The 19,982-nt window shown below is 38.9% G+C and overlaps 1 protein-coding gene across 2 annotated transcripts in view; it reads right to left on the bottom strand.

Moving 5' to 3' along the window:
• PLPP1 (phospholipid phosphatase 1) overlaps positions 1–19,982 on the bottom strand; it is a 112,256-nt gene that overhangs the window by 33,621 nt on the left and 58,653 nt on the right. Inside the window, exons 2-3 of one of the 2 annotated variants that reach the window (XM_055253165.2) lie at positions 17,604–17,755; positions 9,851–10,131 (exon numbers count right to left, since the gene is read on the bottom strand). In XM_055253165.2, the coding sequence (XP_055109140.1) occupies positions 9,851–10,131; positions 17,604–17,755 (433 nt within the window). The remainder of the gene's footprint in view (positions 1–9,850; positions 10,132–17,603; positions 17,756–19,982) is intronic. The other variant, XM_055253164.2, reaches the window with a different exon arrangement.

Raw genomic sequence — 19,982 nt, 5'->3', positions numbered from 1 at the left:
GTGCTTCAAGTTCTTTATTCATAAAAGTGGGAAAATGTTATTGTCCATGCCTATGTTACAAGAATGCCAAAAGGATGAAAATGAGTAACAAATGGTCAGCATGCAAAAGCTTGGATATTTATGCCAGAAAACAAGCAGATAGTTAACTCCCAGGTTAATCTATGATCACTGAAAATAAACACCTTTCTTCATTTGGTTATAAGTAAATAATAAACTAATACATATATGCCTGTTTTCCTGTAGCTTAGTCATGTATTAACCTTAAAATAAATAAATAAATAAATAAATAAATAAATAAATAAATAAATGAAGATGTATATTGTAACCCCTAGAGAAACCACCAAAAAACAGACAACATGTCAGTAGAATACTTAAATTGCTAAAAAAAACATTGTTTAACACAAAGGAAAGCAGTATAGGAAGAACAGTAACAAAGAGACGAAACATAGAAAATACATAGCAAGGCTGGGCGTGGTGGCTCATGCCTGTAGTCCCAGCATTTAGGGAGGCCAAGGTGGGTGCATCACCTGAAGTCAGGAGTTCGGGACCAGACTGGCCAACATGGTGAAACCCCATCTCTACTAAAAATGCAAAAATTAATTGGGCGTGGTGGCACATGCCTGTAATCCCAGCTACTTGGGAGGCTGAAGTGGGAGAATTGCTTGAACCCAGGAGGCAGAGGCTGCAGTGAGCCAAGTTCATGCCACTGCACTCCAGTCTGGGCAACAGAGGAGACCCTGTCTCAAAAAACAAAAACAAAACAAAACAAAACAAAAAAACCACACATAGCAAAATGGCAGAAAAATCCAGCCATATTGGTAGTTACATTAAATTTGTGATCAAAGGGCAAAGATTTTTCAGTCTGGATTAAAAAGAATAAGCAAGATATGACTACATATTGTCTCTAAAAGATACACTTTAAATTCAAAGATTCAAATAAGCTGAAAGTTTTACTTATAGAAAAATATATAACCCAAATGATAAGCATAAGAGAACTAGAGTGACTATATATTAATATCAGGCAAAATAGACTTTAAAACAAATAATATTTCTAAACACAAAGAAATACATTGATACCAAAAAGGAGCAATATAGCAGGAAAAAAAAAAAAACGACACTTGTAAGTGTTACATATTGAACAGCATGGCCACAAGATAAAAAAACAAAGTTTACGCAAATGAAAGGACAAAAAGACAATTCAACAATTATAGTTAGAGATTTCAAGCTCCCCAAAAAACAACTCACAAAACATGTTGGTTAAAAAAAATCAGTAAAGATATATAAGATTTGAGTAACACTATCAATCAACTTGACCAAATTGATTTCTACAGAACATTTCACCCAGAAAACAGCAGAAAACACATGCTCTTCAAGCGCACATGGAACATTCTCCAGAATAGACTGTATGTGAAAAATGTGGGGGCCCAGGGGTATGGGAATCAACTAATTTGAAAGAATTCTAATCATATAAAGTATGTTCTCTAAACACAATGAAATTAAATTAGAAATCGATGACAGAAAGATAAATGCAAAATCCCCTACATAACCAACAGATCAAAGAGGAAGACACAAGGGAAATTAGAAAGTATTGTTAGCCCTTGAACAACTCAGGTTTGAACTGTGTAGGTCCATTTACATGCAGATTTTCTTCAATAACAGCTACACTGAGCATGCCTGCCCTTCCTGCCTCCCTTCTACCTCCGTCACCCCCAGACAACAAGACCAACCTCTCCTCTTCCTCCTCCTCAGCCTACTCAGTGAAGAAAATGAGGATAAAGACCTTTAGGATGATCCATTTCCACTTACTGAATAGCAGATACAAATTCTGTCTTCATTATGGTTTTCTCATTTTCTTTTCTCTACCATACTTCATTGTAAGAAGATAGTATATAATAAATATGACATACAAAATATGCATTAATGGACTGTTTACGTTATTAAGGCTTCCAGTTGACAGTAGGCTATTTGTAGTTAAGTTATGGGGGAGTCAAAAGTTATATGTGAATTTTTGACTGCACGGGGGTCAGCGCCCCAGTCCCTGCATTGTTTAAGGATCAACTATATTTTCAGTTAAATAAAGATCCAATATGTCAAAATTTGTGACACAGCTAATGATCTAAGCATCTACTTTATGAAACTAGAAAAAAGAAAAGCAAACAAAACTTAACAGCAGGCAGGAGAAAGTAAATAAAAAATAAAAGCAAAAATAAATGAAACTGAACACAAAAAATAGATAAAAATCAATGAAATCAAAAGAAACCCTTGAAACTAATCAAAAGGTTAATAAAATTGATAAGTTTCTAGCCAGATCAGTCAAGAAAAAAAGACATAAGACACAAATTATCAATAGTAAGAATGTAAGAGGGGCTATCTCTGCAGTTCGTACAAACAATACAAAGATAGTATAATGACATGATGAACAACTTGATGCCAATAAATTTGATAACTTACATGAAATGGACAAATCCCTTAAAAGACAAACAACCAAAGCTCATAGAAGAAAACACAGATAATCTGAATAGTTCTATATCTATTTAAAAACTTGAAATCATATTTAAAACCTTCCCACAAAGATTATTCGAGCCTGAAGGCATGCACCTGTAGTCCCAGCTAAGTAGGAGCCTCAGGCAGGAGGATCACTTGAGCTCAGGAGTTCAAGGCTACTATAAGCTATGACTGGGCCACTGCACTGCAGCCTGGACAACAGAATAAGACTCCATCTCTAATTGATTAAATGAATGAATGAATGAATATAAATATTTTTTTAAAAATTAAAAAATAGGCCGGGAGTGGTGGCTCATGCCTGTAGTCCCAGCACTTTGGGTGCCAAGGTGGGCAGATCAGTTGCGACCAGGAGTTCGAGACGAGCCTGCGCAACATGGTGAAACCCTGTCTCTACAAAAAATACTACAACAACAACAAAAATTAGCTAGGCGTGGTGGCACACACCTGTAGTCTCAGCTACTCGGGAAGCTAAGGTGGGAAGATCACTTGAGCCGGGAGGTCAAGGTTTCAGTGAGCCGAGATCACGCCACTGCATTCCAGCCTAGGTAACAAAGTGAGACCCTGTCTCAGTTTAAAAAATAAAATTAAACTTAAAACCTTCCCACAAAGAAACTTCTAGGCCCAAATGACTTCACTGATGAATTCAACATTTAATACCAAACTTTTGACACTAAAGCTAGACAAAAACTTTACAAGAAAACTACAGGCCAATAACTCATAAACATAGATGTAAAAATCCTTAACAAAATATTAGCAAACCAAATCCAATTAATATAAAAAGTATAATACTCCATGAGCAAGTATATACCCCAGGGATAAAAAGTTGCTTTGATATTCAAAAAACTAACATAATATACTATATTAGAGAATAAAGAAGAAAAACAATATAGCCATCTTAACAAACACAGAAAAAGCATGTCCAAAATCCAATACCCATTCATAATAAAAATCTAACAAAAAGCATCTACAAAAAAAAGAAACACACAGGTAACATATTTGTGAAAGGCTGAGTGCTTCTTTCCTAAGGTCAGGAAGAAGACAAGCAATCTGCTCTCACCACTTCATTCAACCTTGTATTGCAGGTCTTAGCCAGTGAAATAAGGGAAGGAAAAGAAATCTAAGGCAATATAAAAGAGAAAAGTACAGCTCTCTTTATTCACACACAACATGAATGGGAAAGCGAAAAACCTTCAGGAATCTATAAAATTACTCCAACTAATAAGTTAAATTAGCAAGATTGCAGGATACATGATTAATATAAAAACCAATTGTACTTCTACACACTCAAAACAATTGGAAATTGATTAAAAAAAAACTCACAATGGCATTAAGTTAGTAATATACTTAACAAAACGTATGCAAGACCCAGACCCTGAAAACTAAGAAACACTGACATGAGAAACTAGAGAAAACCTAAGTTAATGGAGAGATACAATATATTCATGGATTGGAAGGCCCAATATTAACACAGCAATTCTTCAAAAATTGATCTATATATTTCAAGCAATCTCAATAAAATTTCTGCGCTTTCAAAGAAAACAAAAGAACTTACAATAGACAAAGCAAGCTTTAAAAAGAAGGACAAAGTTAAAAGCTTCCCATTACACCTCATTTTAAAACTATTACAAAGCTGCAGTATGGTATTCGCATGAGAGACATATAGAGCAATGAACTAGATTAAGTGTCCAGAAATAGACCCACATTTATATCGTCAATTCATTTTCAGCAAAAGTGTCAACATAATTCAATGTGAAAATGTTTTTTTGGTCAATAAATAATGTTGGAACAACCAGATATTCAATGGAGAAAAAGTAGATATTGACACTTTTTGTCACATTACACACAAAAAATAATTCAAATGGATCACAATACTAAACAAATAACTTAAATCATAAAACTTATTTTAAAAAATAAAAAAATTTTGGAACGTTGAGGCAAGTAAAGATTTCTTAGGACACAGAAAGCACAAATCATAGAAGAAAAAAATGATAAATTAGATTCTATCAAATTTAAAACTTTTAAGCTTCAAAAACCACCATTAAGAAAATAAAGCAGCCGGCCAGACACGGTGGCTCACACCTGTAATCCCAGCACTTTGGGAGGCTGAGGTGGGCAGATCACAAGGTAAGGAGAGCGAGACCATCCTGGCTAACACGGTGAAACCCCGTCTCTACTAAAAAAACAAAAAATTAGCTGGGTATGATGGTGGGTGCCTGTAGTCCCAGCTACTCAGGAGGCTCAAGCAGGAGAATGGCGTGAACTCGGGAGGCGAAGCTTGCAGTGAACCGAGATCGCACCACTGCACTCCAGCCTGGGGGATACAGCGAGACTCCATCTTAAAAAAAAAAAGAAAAAGAAAAAGAAAGCAGCCATAAAAAAGAATGAGTTCATGTCTTTTGCAGGGACACGCATGAAGCTGGAAACCATCGTTCTCAGCAAACTAGCACAGGAACAGAAAACCAAACGCGCATGTTCTCATTCATAAGTGGGAGTTGAACAATGAGAACACATGGACAGAGGGAGGGGAACATCACACACCGGGGCCTGTCAGGGGGTGTGGGGTAAGGCGTGCAGAGAGCATTAGTACAAACACCTAATGCATGTGGGGCTTAAAAACTAGATGACGGGTTGACAGGTGCAGCAAACCACCATGGCACATATATACCTATGTAACAAACCTGCATGTTCTGCACATGTATCCTAGAACTTAAGATAAAAAAGAAAAATAAAATAAAAAGTCGGGCCAGGAGCGGTGGCTCATGCATGTAATCCTAGCACTTTGGGAGGCTGAGGCGAGATCACTTGAGGTCAGGAGTTCAAGACCAGCCTGGCCAACATGGTAAAACTCGTCTCTACTAAAAATACAAAAATTAGCTGGGCATGGTGGCACACACCTGTAATCCCAGCTACTCAAGACGCTGAGGCATGAGGTTGCAGTGAGCCGAGATTGCGCCACAGCACTCCAGCTTAGGCGACAGAGTGAGACCCTGTCTCAAAAAAAAAAAAAAAGAAAAGAAAAAGTTGATTGGGCATGGTGGCTCATGCTTATAATTCCAGCACTTTGACTTTGGAAGGCCAAGGCAAGAGGATCGCTTGAGCACAGGAGTTCAAAAACAGCCTGGACAACAAAGCAAGATCCTGTCCCATAAATAAATAAATAAATAAATAAATAAGAAAATACATAGCAAGCCACAGATTGAGAGAAAATATTTTGAAAACATATATCTAACAAAGGACTTTTATTCAGAATATATAAAGAACTCTTACAACTCAGACAAGCAACTCTTTTTTTTTAATGGGTAAAAGAGTTAACATTTCAAAAATGACAATAGCTGAATGGACAAGAAACACACAAAAAGATGTTCAGCAACACTGGTCATTAAGGAAATACAAATTAAAACCACACTGAGATACCATAACAAAAACCCCTAGAATGGCTAAAATAACGAAGACTGGCCATTAATAAATAATGGCAAGGATGTGAAGTTAACTGGGATTCTCATGCCTTGCTGGAGAGAATGCAAAATGGTACAACCACTGTGTAAAAGACTGGCAGCTTCTTAGAATGGTTAACTACACACATGCTATATATAGTCCAGCACTTCTACTCCTAGATAATTTGTTCAAGAAAAATAAAAGTATATATTACTGTACTGGTACACAAATGTTCAGAACATCTTTTTTTTTTTTTTTTTGAGAAACAGTCTTGTTCTGTCACCCAGGCTGGCGTGATCTGGGCTAACTGCAACCTCCACCTCACGGGTTCAAGTGATTCTTGTGCCTCAGCCTCTCAGCCTCCCGAGTAGCTGGGATTACAGGTGTGCACCACCACACCTGGCTAATTTCTGTATTTTTAGTAGAGATGGGGTTTCACTATGTTGGCCAGGCTGGTCTCGAAATCCTGACCTCAAGTGATCTACCCAGCCTTGGCCTCCCAAAGTTCTGGCATTACAGGTGTGAGCCACCGTACCTGGCCAGAACAGCTTTATTTTTAATAGCCAAAAATTGGAGACAACTCAAATGTCCACCAATATTTGCATGAATGGATAAGTAAACTGTGTTATATCCATACAATCGAATATACCTCAGGGGGAGAAAAACAACAACATGGATGAATTGCAAAACTAACATGTTAAGTGAAAGAAGGCAGACACAACAAAGTACTCACTGTAGGATTCCTTTTATATAATATTCTAGAAAACACAAAACTATAGGGACAGAAACTTGACCCTGGGGTTGCAGATGGGAGTGTGAATTGACTGTAAACACTCAGGGACAAGCTTTTCAAATATCTGAAAACTTGACTGTAACGGTAAATAACTTTACAAATACAATTTATTCAATTGTACACTTAAAATGGGCAAATTTTATGTCATGTGAATTATACCTCAAAAAAGCTATTTAAAAGAGTAGTTTGACTAGTATCTATTCTATTTTTTTCCTTTGTGATTTAAATCCTATAAGTGTTTTTTTATGTGGGGCGGGGGTGGTTTTTTTTTTTTTTTTGAGACGGAGTCTCATGCTGTCGCACAGGCTGGAGTGCAGTGGCGCAATCTCTGCTCACTGCAACCTCTGCCTCCAGAGTTCAAGCGATTCTCCTGCCTCAGCCTCCCGAGTGGCTGGGATTACAGGCATGTGGCCACCATGCCTGGCTACTTTTTGTATTTTTAGTAGAGACGGGGTTTCACCATGTTGGCCAGGCTGGTCTTTAACTCCTGACCTCAAGTGATCTGTCCACCTCTGCCTCCCAAAGTGCTGAGATTGCAGGCATGAGCCACCACGCCAGCCGTAGTGCTATAGCTGGTTTTATCATTGCATTCATAAATACGTATGGTATTTTTTAAAGGCTATATGGTTGTTATAGATGGAAGAAGAAATCATGATAATTTTATTCTATTAAATCAGGGTGTCCAATCTTTTGGCTTCCCTGCATCACACTGGATGAAGAACAGTCTTCGGCCACACATAAAATACACTAACAATATCTGATAATAAACAAACAAAAATCATAATGTTTTAAGAAAGTTTACGAATTTGTGTTGGGCTGCATTCAAAGCCATCCTGGGCCACATGTGGGCTGCAGGTTGGATAAGCCTGTATCGGATTTTGTTTTACATGGTATGTTTTTACCCAGCTATTTGTTCTTCTTTATAATTTGTTTTAAATTTCAGTCTCATTTTCAATAGGCTTCCTCTCCTCCACCCAAGCCATTTGTTCATCCCCTCTGTTCCTATTCCTCCACTGAACACTCTGGAATTCTGGCTCTACTGTTAAAGTCCTCTATCTTTCCCTGTGTCTCCAAACTGTTCCCTGAAGGCTCTCTGTACCTCCTAGTCATCCAGTTAAAGAGCCTTTCCCTACGATACTGCTTGCCCCTGCAGGGAATGAGATCTACACAGCCCATACACCTTAAGAGTCCAGTAATGATGTTGGTGTTTTCATCATTCCTCAAAGCCATTTCTGGACCATTCTTCCTCTACCCCCTTATAAAAATGCTTGTTCACCTGAACTCAAATCAACAATATCACCTTTTACCAACTATTTCTCAACTGTCTACCTCTTCAGTCACTTTTCCCTCCTTCATTAAGACTTTACACCCATATCAGTCCTCCTCACCACCTCAAAGCTTGCCGTTTAACAGCTTGATCTTTCTCTGCTTTGACCTCTTTATCACCAAGCAAGTTCTCTTCCATTCTCATCCTTTGTTTAATGTAAATCTTCCCTGCCAGACTAAGGTCCATGAAGATGGGGACCAGAGATGTCTTGTTCACTGCTAAACCCCAAGCAAATACCATAGTATATACTCTAATTAAATAAGATTTTTTTCATCCCCACTAAATACAAAAAATTGAAGCTACTGGCCAGGTGCTGTGGCTCATGCCTATAATCCCAGCACTCTGGGAACCCGAGGCAGGCAGATCACCTGAGGTCAGGAGTTTGAGACCAGCCTGGAAAACATGGTAAAACCCCGTCTCTACTAAAAATACAAAAATTAGCAGGGCATGGTGGGGCATGCCTGTAGTCCAGCTACTCAGGAGGCTGAGGCAGGAGAATCGCTTGAACCCGGGAGGCAGAGGCTGCAGTGAGCCAGGATCGTGCCACTGCACTACAGCCTGGGTGACAGAGCAATACTCTGTCTCAAAAAAAAAAAAAAGGAAAAAGAAAAAAAAATTGAAGCTACTAGCAGGCCCACGTTGCTTACAAGAATACCAACAAAGACAATGAAGTATCTAGAAATCATATCTAAAAAAATCAAACAAACAAAGTATGTTTTACCCAAGGAAGTATTTGTACTTTGAACAACTAAAGGAAATTAAACTTCATACATAAAAAGGCTGACAATTTTGAAACTTGAAATGAGGAATTGGCTCTGCTACTAATTAGTGGCTTTACTTAGTGTTCTTGGTCCTCTATTTTTTCCTCATCTATAAATTTTAAAAGTTAGATCTTCTGAATTCTAAACATTCTATTTCATTCATGTCTAATGGTGTCCCAGCATGCAGAAAGGAGCCCAAAAAGGGCGTTATAAGACAGCAACCTGATGACCTAGAGCTGTCACAATCTGAACCAAGTTACCTTATAAAAAAAAAAATCTAAACAATAATAATAATAATCTAAGAATACTAAGATCTAGCAGAGCTTCATAAATAATGGTGGGACTAGATCAGGGTTCGGCAAACTATGACCCCTGTGGCAGCCACTGTTTTTGTAAAGTTTATTGGAACATAGCCACATTATTCATTTAAGTATTGTCTATGGCTGCTTTCTTGCTATTCACAGCACAGTTCCATAGTTGTGAAAGAGACTATATGGCCCAGAGAGCCTAAAATATTTACTATTGGCTGGGTATGGTAGCTCATGCCTGTAACCCCAGCACTTTGGGAGGCCAAGGTGGAAGGATCACTTGAGCCCAGGAGTTTGACACCAGCCTAGGCAACATAGTGAGACTTAGTCTCTACAAAATAATAATATAAAAATGTAAAAAAAAAAAAAAAAAAAAAAAATATATATATATATATATATATATATATATATATATATATGTTATCTGGCATCTTAAGAAAAAGTTTGCTGACTCTAGCCTAAATGATCTATAAGGTTCATTTAACATTCTTACACGCTGGCGATGAAAAAAAGAGCTGCAGTAAAATACTGTTAAATGGAAGACAGCAATAAAAAAGGAAAAAGGCATGATGAGAGAGAACAATTCATATAAAATCAAAATTCACCTCCCGGTGATAACACTAACTTCTCTTTTTAAGTGCGTGGCTTATCTTCCAGTCACTGAAACCTTCTATTCCAAGAATATACAAGATTAAACAAGCATTAGCAATTTAACACTCACCTGCCTTCCTTAACTTTTTCTGCATTCCCTCGACATATGTAGTATTCAATGTAACCATCACTGCAGTTGATTTTTGACCAATCTGGATCACAAACATCCAGGAAGTGAGGCCGCAGTCTGCCTATTGAATACTTGGCAATGTCAGTCAGGGACTGACTAGCAGCTGCACCAAATAAAAAGGTTCCAATGGCTTTGTAAATAGTGGCTATGTAGTTATTCCTGATAAAGGAATTTGAGTGCAAAAGGTTACAGTAAACAGACAGGGTTTCTCCAAGAATAATCTGAAAAAGAAACAGAAAAATAACATGTTAAAGTAGCAAGCAGGCACTTTAAACAAAACAAAACATAGGGGGAAAAAAGGAAATGGTAAATCACAAAAAGATCTTTGTTTCAAAAACGGTCCCAGCCCCTTCTTTATAATGGAGAGTCAACTTAGGATATCCAATTCCAAACCACAAAAAAGGTGTCATATCAATGGTGGACATTACTTACAAAGCCATAGCTGGGCCAAAATCGTATCATCGCTTACCTAAAATAACAAGATCTTATTTTTTTTCTTGTATTCAAACAAACAGAGCTTTAAAAAGTAGAAAGTGATATATCCTGGAGGACAAAAACTATGGCTTGTCCAAAAAACAAACTTCCAGCCAAGTGTGGTGGCTCATGCCTGTAATCCCAGCACTTTGGGAGCCCGAGGGAGGTGGATCACCCAAGGTCAGGAGTTCGAGACCAGCCTGGCCAACATGGTAAAACCCTGTCTCTACTAAAACTACAAAAAATCAGTCAGGCACGGAGGCGGGTGCCTGTAATCCCAGCTACTTTGGAGGCTAAGGCAGGAGAATCACTTGAACCTGGGAGGCAGGGGTTGCAGTGAGCCGAGATCATGCCATTGTACTCCAGCCTGGGCAACAAGAGCGTCTTGCTCAATACTCCGTCTCAATACATACATACATACATACATACATACATACATACTTCCCCAATCAGAAACTCCTGCGTATAAGTACTTTTATCTGACAGAGTCTTCATTTTTCTCAAATATTCCTTTGAATCAAAGACATCCATCATATTAAAAAGAGTAAAATCATTTCAGGGAGGATTGCTAGAGGATTCAGAGGGCAGGGATTTAGCTAACAGGATATACCAGTCCTGCCTTCCAGGTGACCTCTGCTGGGGTCCCAAGGGGTGGGACGGGACTTTTAATCACTAATTTAAAAGTATAAAAAGGTTTCCAATGCTTTATAAGTTAACAAACCAATATCCTGAGAATTCAAATAATACTGAATGGCAACATTATAAATAGTAACATTTGCTGTTAAAAAAGATGGTAAGACTGTAGCTATCTGAAACCAAAATAAACAGTTAAGGCCAGGCACTGTGGCTCACTCCTGTAATCCCAGCACTTTGGGAGGCCAAGGCGGGTGAATCACTTGAGGTAAGGAGTTCGAGACCAGCCTGGCCAATATGGTGAAACCCCATCTCTACTAAAAATACAAAAAATTAGCCAGGAGTGGTGGTAGGCGCCTATAATCCCCAGCTACTTGGGAAACTGAGGTGGGAGAATCACTTGAGCCCAGGAAGTGGAGGTTGCAGTGAGCCGAGATGGTGCCACTGCACTCCAGCCTGGGCGCGACACAGCAAGACTCCATCTCAAAAAATAAAAAAAAAAAATTAAAAAAATTAAAAAAAAACACTTAAACACAGAGCAGCCTGAACAGCGGGTTTGCTAATCTGTGTGGAGAGAATATAAGTAGCAAAGCTTGACTTGAGATACATTACTAGTTTCTCTGCTTCACCTTAAATTTATATAAACAATTTTATAAAGCATTCAAACATTTCTATTTAATGAGGATCAACTGTCTTCAGAGTAAGTCTTACCATAAGTAAAATAAATGGTTGCTTCCCGAAAGGGATTTCAAGAATCTGATACCTAAAATCCTTCCCTCACCTGGCTCAATGGCTCCTAGAGTTCCATAATTAGAATGTTATAACTTTGACAATGAGAGTATGAACTCTACAAGGTAAGGAGGATTCCTCGTATCACCAGAGTGACCTAAACAAAGTAGGTGGTCAATAAATTTTAGTGAAAGGTGCTGCCTTGGGTAAACAGCAAATGCCCTTAGTTTACACATGTTAAGCCCCATAAAAATACAGTTCTAATTATAGTCCTTAATGTGAATGAGTCAGATTGTTTTCTGAGAACAGGTCACAGGAGAGGTAAACTATATGTACTTCCAGGAATGTCATTCCTTTACAATTTTGCTTAGGGTTATCCCTGACTGCCAAGAGAACCCTTTCCATTTCAGTATACATTGCCTCCTTAGGCCATTAAGGGGTCCCAGTAATTCCTCACAGATCAGCAGCCAGAAAGAACTTAGCTAACATTTCATTTTGGAATTAATCTTTGATTCTTGAAAACATATCAAATATATTAATCAACCACAGTTTCAGCAGTTGAAACTTCCACATCTCGGGTATGAGCTGTTCTTAGGCACTCGACTATTTTCCAGAAACAGTTAGTATGTTTTGTGAGTCTTCCTAGTCATATTCATCATAGTTTATGGCCACCCAAATCCTGGCTCTTGCCAGTGATGACAGAAAATGAGTTTGCTAGGAATATTCAGAATACTGGGCACAGATTAAAAGCTGATCTTCAGAAGTAGTGTAAGCTGAAACTTAACCATTAATACTGGGCATGCAGGGGAGTCTCTAAAGCCGGCAAATGCCAGGTCAACTCACATCGCTGAGAGAAGCAGACAATAGAGAAGTTCTAAATCAATTCTTCTGAATTAAATGCAGAGATGCGTCTGCCCATTTCATCCACACAAGATAGCCATATTCTTTTGTTTCATTTTAATTCCTTACCCTAACCTTTGAGCCATTTACGCCAATTCTTAACCTTTCATGAAGTCTACACCTAAGCCAAGTGTGGCCTATCCTAAAACTGAGACTATTTATAATGCATTATTTACTTAGATTCTAGGATATGACAAATTATCGAAGAAATAAAAATGTTTGGAGGAGTAAAACAATACTTATGAAGTTCAAAGCTAATAATTATCTAAATCAGAGTGATTCAACCTTTTTAAGCCTATCTCCCATAGTATTCTCTTACCATCCCCTTTAAATCTCCATCAACCAAGATAATTTTATATGTTTCTACACTGTCCCTATGATTTTATGTCTTTCATTCAGGGCCCACCTTCCCAAAAGAATTGGTTAAAATCAATGACACATCTCCACATCTTCTTCTCCTTCCTAAATATCTCTAACCACTTCCATTTCCTTTATTCTACTGATTTTTTTCTCAAAAGTCAAAATTGTCTCATCAGATCAAACAGATTTTTTTTTTTTTTTGAGACGGAGTCTTGCTCTGTCACCCAGGCTAGAGTGCAGCGGCATGATCTCGGCTCACTGCAACCTCCACCTCCCAGGTTCAAGTGATTCTCCTGCTTCAGCCTCCTGTGTAGCTGGGATTATAGGCGCCCACCACTGCGCCCAGCTAAATTTTGTATTTTTAGTAGAGAAGCGGTTTCATTGTCTTGACCAGGCTGGTCTCGAACTCCTGACTTTGTGATCCACCCACCTCGGCCTCCCAAAGTGCTGGGATTACAGGCATGAGCCACCTCACCCAGCCAGATCAAACAGATTTTTATCAACTCTCACTTACTTTAACTTCTCAGTGTATTTGACTTCACTGACCATTTCCTCCTTATTGAAATTATCTCATGTCTTCTCAGAAACTATAATAATCCTGGTTCTCTACCTGCCAGCTCCCTCAATCACTCATTTATTAATGAATCATTTGCAACTCATGTCAAGGCCCTGGTATGCAGTCTTAATCATAGCGATTTTTTTAAATAAATGATTTACTTTCTAGTTAATAAAGTTAAATGTATACAAGTCTAACCAAGCATGGCCTGAAAGAGGCTGAGTTAATGAATAAAATGGAATTATTTCAGATGAGCACATATGGCAGAGCATGGTGGCTTACACCTATAATCCCAGCACTTTGGGATGTTGAGGCAGGAGGGCTGCTTGAGCCCAGGAGTTTGAGACACAAGCCTGCACAACACAGAGAGATAGTTATCTCTTAAAAAAAAAAATGTAATTAGCCGGGTGTGGTGGTGCACACCTGTGGTCCCAGCTCCTCAGGTGGCTGAAGCAGGAGGATCACTTAAACCCAGGAGGTCGAGGCTGCAGTGAGCTCTGATCACACCACTGCACTCCAAGCCTGGGTGACAGAGAAAGACTCTGTCAATCAATTAATCAAAACATACATACATAAAACCACTGCCCTAAGCAGTGTTTGTTTTCAGTGATACTGTAGAGATGAAAACAGTACCTTTAAACAATCTGTTCTTTTTAAAGCAGTCTGCACTAATCTATTAATTTACTTGCCATTTTATTAAATGTAAAGATAACTTTCTCACAGGTTATGTTGAGACAGTAGAGAATAGGCCGGGCACAGTGGCTCACACCTATAATCCCAGCACTTTGGGAGGCTGAGGCAGGTGGATCACGAGGTAAGGAGCTCAAGACCATCCTGGCCAACATAGTGAAACCCCATCTTTACCAAAAATACAAAAATTAGCTGGGTGTGGTGACAGGCGCTTGTAATCCCAGCTATTTGGGTTGCAGTGAGCCAAGATCGCGCCAGTGCACTCCAGCCTGGGCAACACAGGGAGACTGTGAAAGAAGAAAGAAAGAAAAGAAAGATATGAGAGAGAGAGAGAGGAGAGAGAGAGAGCCAGAGAGAGAGAGAAAGAGAAAGAGAGAAAGAGAGAGAGAGAAGAGGAAGAGGAAGACGAGGAAGAGGAGGAGGAGGAGGAAGAGGAGGAGGAGGAAGAGGAAGAGGAGGAGGAGGAAGAGGAAGAGGAAGAAGAAGAAGAAGAAGAAGAAGAAGAAGAAGAAGAAGAAGAAGAACAAGAAGAACAAGAAGAAGAAAACAGAAAGGAATTCCAAGTTAATGAAATATAATTCGTGACTTTTTGCTAACTAAGCATTTTGTCAGGCCCGGTGTAGGCCGTGCACATCAACACAGTGCCCAGCAGTAAGTGCCCTGCTCTACTGCATCCCTCCAGGCTAGAGCAAATTCCTGTAGTTCTGCTAGCATGGCATCCTTTTTACTGAGACCAAAAAACAAGGCAGAATTGAAAGACAGGTCTATTTCTAGCACTGTTTATTTGAATATTTGAATCCTGTCTGAAATTGGCTATTTGCAACTAAAAGTCCTACTAAAAATGTTATATTTAATTGCTTAGCAATCACTCAGAAACATATATACTTTTTTAAAAAAGACCCTACTCCCTCCTTAATGGAAGAATTACAGACTTGGCTTTCTTCCAGCAGTAAAAATTCAATGTAAAGATTTGTCTAGATTAAAAGACTATCTGATTTCCTAAAACTTCCCCGTACTTTGGGAGAGTCACCAACATTACTGCGTAATTACTCTATAGTTTCCTTCATACAGCTTCATTCAGGCACCTAGGACATGCTGGGCTGCATGCCAGGCGGTGAGGACACAAAGATGAACAAGATATCATCTCTGCCTTCAAGAAGCTCACAGTCTTATAAAACAAATATCTGTATAAAAAAAAAAAAGGTTTTCTTTTATTAATTATGCACCACAAATTACAAGTTAACTTTCTTTTTTTTTTTTTTGAGACAGAATCTGGCTCTGTGGCCCAGGCTGGAGTGCAGTGGCGCGATCTCGGCTCACTGCAAGCTCCGCCTCCCGGGTTCACGCCATTCTCCTGCCTCAGCCTCCCCAGTAGCTGGGACTACAGGTGCCCACCACTACGCCCGGCTAATTTTTTGTATTTTTAGTAGAGACGGGGTTTCACCATGTTAGCCAGGATGGTCTCGATCTCCTGACCTCGTGATCCGCCCGCCTCGGCCTCCCAAAGTGCTGGGATTACAGGCGTGAGCCACCGCACCCGGCCACAAGTTAACTTTCATTGCTAATAAGGTATTACGATCATTCTTAAGACATTTCTAAATTAAGAAGTTTTTCTTTTTTTAAAATAAACTCCAAAAACAGACATGATATACATGCTGTCATCTTTGGCCTATCTCCTGGATACAACTATATATATTTTTTAATCTAAAAAAAAATCTCTGTGTGTGTGTGTGTGTGTGTGTGTGTGTGTGTGTTTGAGAGAGGGTCTCACTCTGTTGCCCAAGCTGGAATGCTGTGGTGCAATCATGGCTCACTGCAGCCTCAACTTCCTGAGCTCAAAGGATCCTCCTGCTTCAGCCTTCTGAGTAGCTGGGACCAGAGCTCCTGCCCACCATGCCTGGCCTTTTTTTTTTGCAAGGAGGGGGATGGATATAGGCAGGGGCCTTGCCATGCTACCCAGGTTGGTCTCATACTTCAGGGCTCAAGTGATCCTCCTGACTTGGCCTCCCAAATGCTGGGATTACAGGCGTGAGCCACCACATCCACCACATTTTCTGGACTTTTTTTTTTTTTCAGATGGAGTCTCATTGTGTCACCCAGGCTGGAGTACAGTGGTGCAATCTCGGCTCACTGCAACCTCCACCTCCTAGGTTCAAGCGATTCTCCTGACTCAGCATCCTGAGTAGCTGGGACTACAGGTGTGCGCCACCACACCCAGCTAATTTTTGTATTTTTAGTAGAGACGGGGTTTCACCAGGTTGGCCAGGCTGGTCTCAAACTCCTGATCTCAGGTGATCCACCCGCGTCAGCCTCCCAAAGTGCTGGGATTACAGGCATGAGTCACCGCACCCAGCCTTCTGCTTTTAACAAACATAAAGTTATGTCAGCAGAGCCATGCAGTGGAAGCATGCTGGACCCATAAAATTACAAGTTATGGAGCACAAAACCATCAAGTTACAGAATTTTAGTCAAGATTATAAAAATTATGTAGTCCAGTCAATAGTCTTATCCCCAGACACATTATTTAAGCATTTCCACCTGAAATACTGGAAAACAAGAGTTACTATTTTAGTTTAAGACTCAGTCTTGCATTCAGTACCAGTAAAAATTCTTTCATATTCACTACTAATCATATATAGAACTATAGCTTTTCTCTCCTGTGTATGATATTATCTAAAAATTATTTAAAGTAAGCATGCATTAAATAAAGTTTTAACATCACTTAGCAAAATTTTTCTTTTCTAGAACTCAGTACAGAAGGAGAATAAAAAACAGTAGGTACATACATACAGATACAATAAATTATAAAATGATATCCTATGTATAAAGTATGCTAGAATCATATTGCTATAACATTCAACTATTGATCACGAGATTATTAAAACAATAACAAATTAGAGCTCTAACAATCACAGTGACATGGAAAAGATTAGCATAAAATCTATACATATCCAGCAAGGTTCTTTTCATGTTTTTTTTTTTTTTTTTCTGTTTTTTTTTAAGATGGGATGTTGCAGTGTTGTCTGGGCTGGAGTATAATGGCTATTCACAGATGTGATCATCACATACTATAGTATCCAACTCCGAGACTCAGGTGATCCTCCAGCCTCAGCCTCTTGGGTAGCTGGGACTACAGGCATGTCAGCGTGCCTGGCTCTTATAATTACACATTGTTATTTTTTGACTCCACTTAAAATAGCTGAGATTCTCTTGATCAAATAAACCATCAATTAAAGGTTTAAAAAGCATACATTGTTTTTGGAGGGTTATACGTTTAAGCATTAAAAGAGTAACAGAAAATTAAGCCAAGTGCCCAAAAGTTATAAACTTGGAAAAGTGGATTTAACTTACAACGATAATACTGAATGGAATGATTATTCCACCTAATAACGCATAAGGTATGGTGTCTTCTTTGTAAGGGTACTTGATGGACTCATCATTACAGAATACTCCTCGTTGGAAGGGGGTATGCCTTGAAGTAAGAATTGCAAAAGGCAATCCAGCTAGCAAAAGGGAATAAATGAAAATATCATTAAAAAAGAAATATCAAAACTAATTAATGGCAATAATTATCCCATAGACTCTGTTTAAAAATGCATTTGCCATGAAAATAAATGAGAGCACATGTAAAAAAGGAAATGCAGCAATGCATGCAACAGAAGTTAGAAAGATTACAGTTTTAAGATAAAGATGTTTTGTCTACAGCAAACAAAGTATTCAAATCCTCTATTAACCAATTTAACAAAGAGTTATCTTTCCTTTGTTTCTGTCCAAACACATTAATGGATTTTGGAAAAATCTCTTCTCACGTTCTTGTTGTCGTTTAATGACCAGGTTTTTAACGCTACTTCAAAACCAATTTTTCATGGGCTTTGCTTCCAAAAAGAAAACATTTTAGCATTCCACATTTGGATAGGTCATTGTCACTGGCTAACCTATCAGAGTATCTAAATAAAACTTTATCCACTCATTTCTGTATTGTCTATAGCAGGCTGAAAGCTGCTATAAAAAGGAATCTGAACTTAAAGTTTTTTTTTTTTTTGAGACAGAGTCTCATTCTGTTACCCAGGCTAGAGTGCGATGGCGTGATCACAGCTAAGTGCAGCCTTGATCTCCTGGGCTCAAGCCACCCTCCCGCTTCAGCTTCTTGAGCAGCTGGGACCACAGGCATGCACCACCATGCTAAGCTAGTTTGTTGGGTTTTTGTTGTTGTTGTTGTTGTTGTTGTTTTTGTTTTTTGTTTGTTTTTTTTTAGTAGAGACAAGGTCTAGCTATGTTGCCCAGGCTGATCTTGAACTCCTGAGCTCAACTGATCCTACAGCCTCAGCCTCCCAAAGGGCCGGGATTACATACATGAGCCATCGCACCCAGTCCTGAGCTTAGTTTCTTAAGATAAGATGACAATGGAGTCAAGCACAAAGGCACCTAACAGAGGGCGCTGTTTTTATCATCAGTGTTTACTGTAAAGATCATCTCTTATACTCACCTCCTAAAATGCCAAATTTTTGCCTAAATGTGAACTTCAAGAATTCAATTCTCCTTTACTTCACTGAACTTCACCTACTGATTAATACTACAGCATACTGACTAGTACTGTGTTATAAGAGATGCAGGTTAGCAGAAACCCTCCATATGAGATCTGCTTTAAGACTGACCCAAGCCTGAAACGCTATCTCCCTAGTGATCCATGTCTCTGCAGTAATACCATAACCACTAAGCTAACACACTCACTGTAAAAGTGTTGCTTCTCCGTGAAGCACCAAGACTTGATGACCATTTGCAGTTCTCATTAACACCACTAAGGCCCTAAAGGCTAAATGACAACCAAGCCTCTGTCACTCTGCCTGAGTATATTTACCACAAATATCAAATCTGTTCAATCTATTATAAGAGCTAAAAAGGAGAAGCACATGAAATCACATTTCATTCTTAGCTCTTTTATTTATCTTCCCATTTTTCATTTAGACACTGAATACATGAATCAAAGTTTAGTTCTCTGTATTAGTCAATTTGCCAATAGCTGTCAACCCTTTAACAGTCTTCAAGATGCTACAAGGTTCCCAAAGCTATACTTCTAGTAATGCTATGCCTTAAAAGAAAAAAAAAAAACTAAACTAGAGCTGACTTTGCTAACTGACACTTATACTGGCCTTCATATCCCAATTCAGACTATCCTCTGATTCACCAAATAGTTTTCATTCATAGGAATGGGGTAAAATGGCCAAGTTTTCAATACATATACCATGGTTACAATATAACTTCAAAAGAATTTGCACAAACCTTTTGCACTTATCAGCACACACTGTGGAGATAAATACACAGGGCTGTGATTTTATTATTGGCTGCCCCATACAGTAACTAAATGCTTAGCCCCCTAATCAATAACCATACTCTAACCCAATGAGCAAATTTATTTTGTGCATAAAAAGAACCACTACTTCTTTTTTCTTTTCTTTTTTTTTTTTTTTTGAGATGGTGTCTTGCTCTGTTGCCCATGCTGGGGTGCAGTGACACAGTCTCGGCTCACTGCACACTCCACTTCCAGGACTCAAGCAATTATCCTGCCTTAGCCTCCCAAGTAGCCAGGACTACAGGCACCCACCACCACACCTGGCTAATTTTTGTATTTTTAATAGAGAAGGGTTCCGCCATGTTGGCCGGGCTGGTCTCAAACTCCTGACCTCAAGTAATCCACCCAGCTCAGCCTCCCAAAGTGTTGAGATTACAGGC

The sequence above is a fragment of the Symphalangus syndactylus genome, chromosome 18, assembly GCF_028878055.3.
Source record: "Symphalangus syndactylus isolate Jambi chromosome 18, NHGRI_mSymSyn1-v2.1_pri, whole genome shotgun sequence".
Classification (NCBI taxonomy): Eukaryota; Metazoa; Chordata; class Mammalia; order Primates; family Hylobatidae; genus Symphalangus; species Symphalangus syndactylus.
Note: the sequence above shows the minus strand (reverse complement) of the source record. Positions and strands in the feature narration are given on the sequence as shown.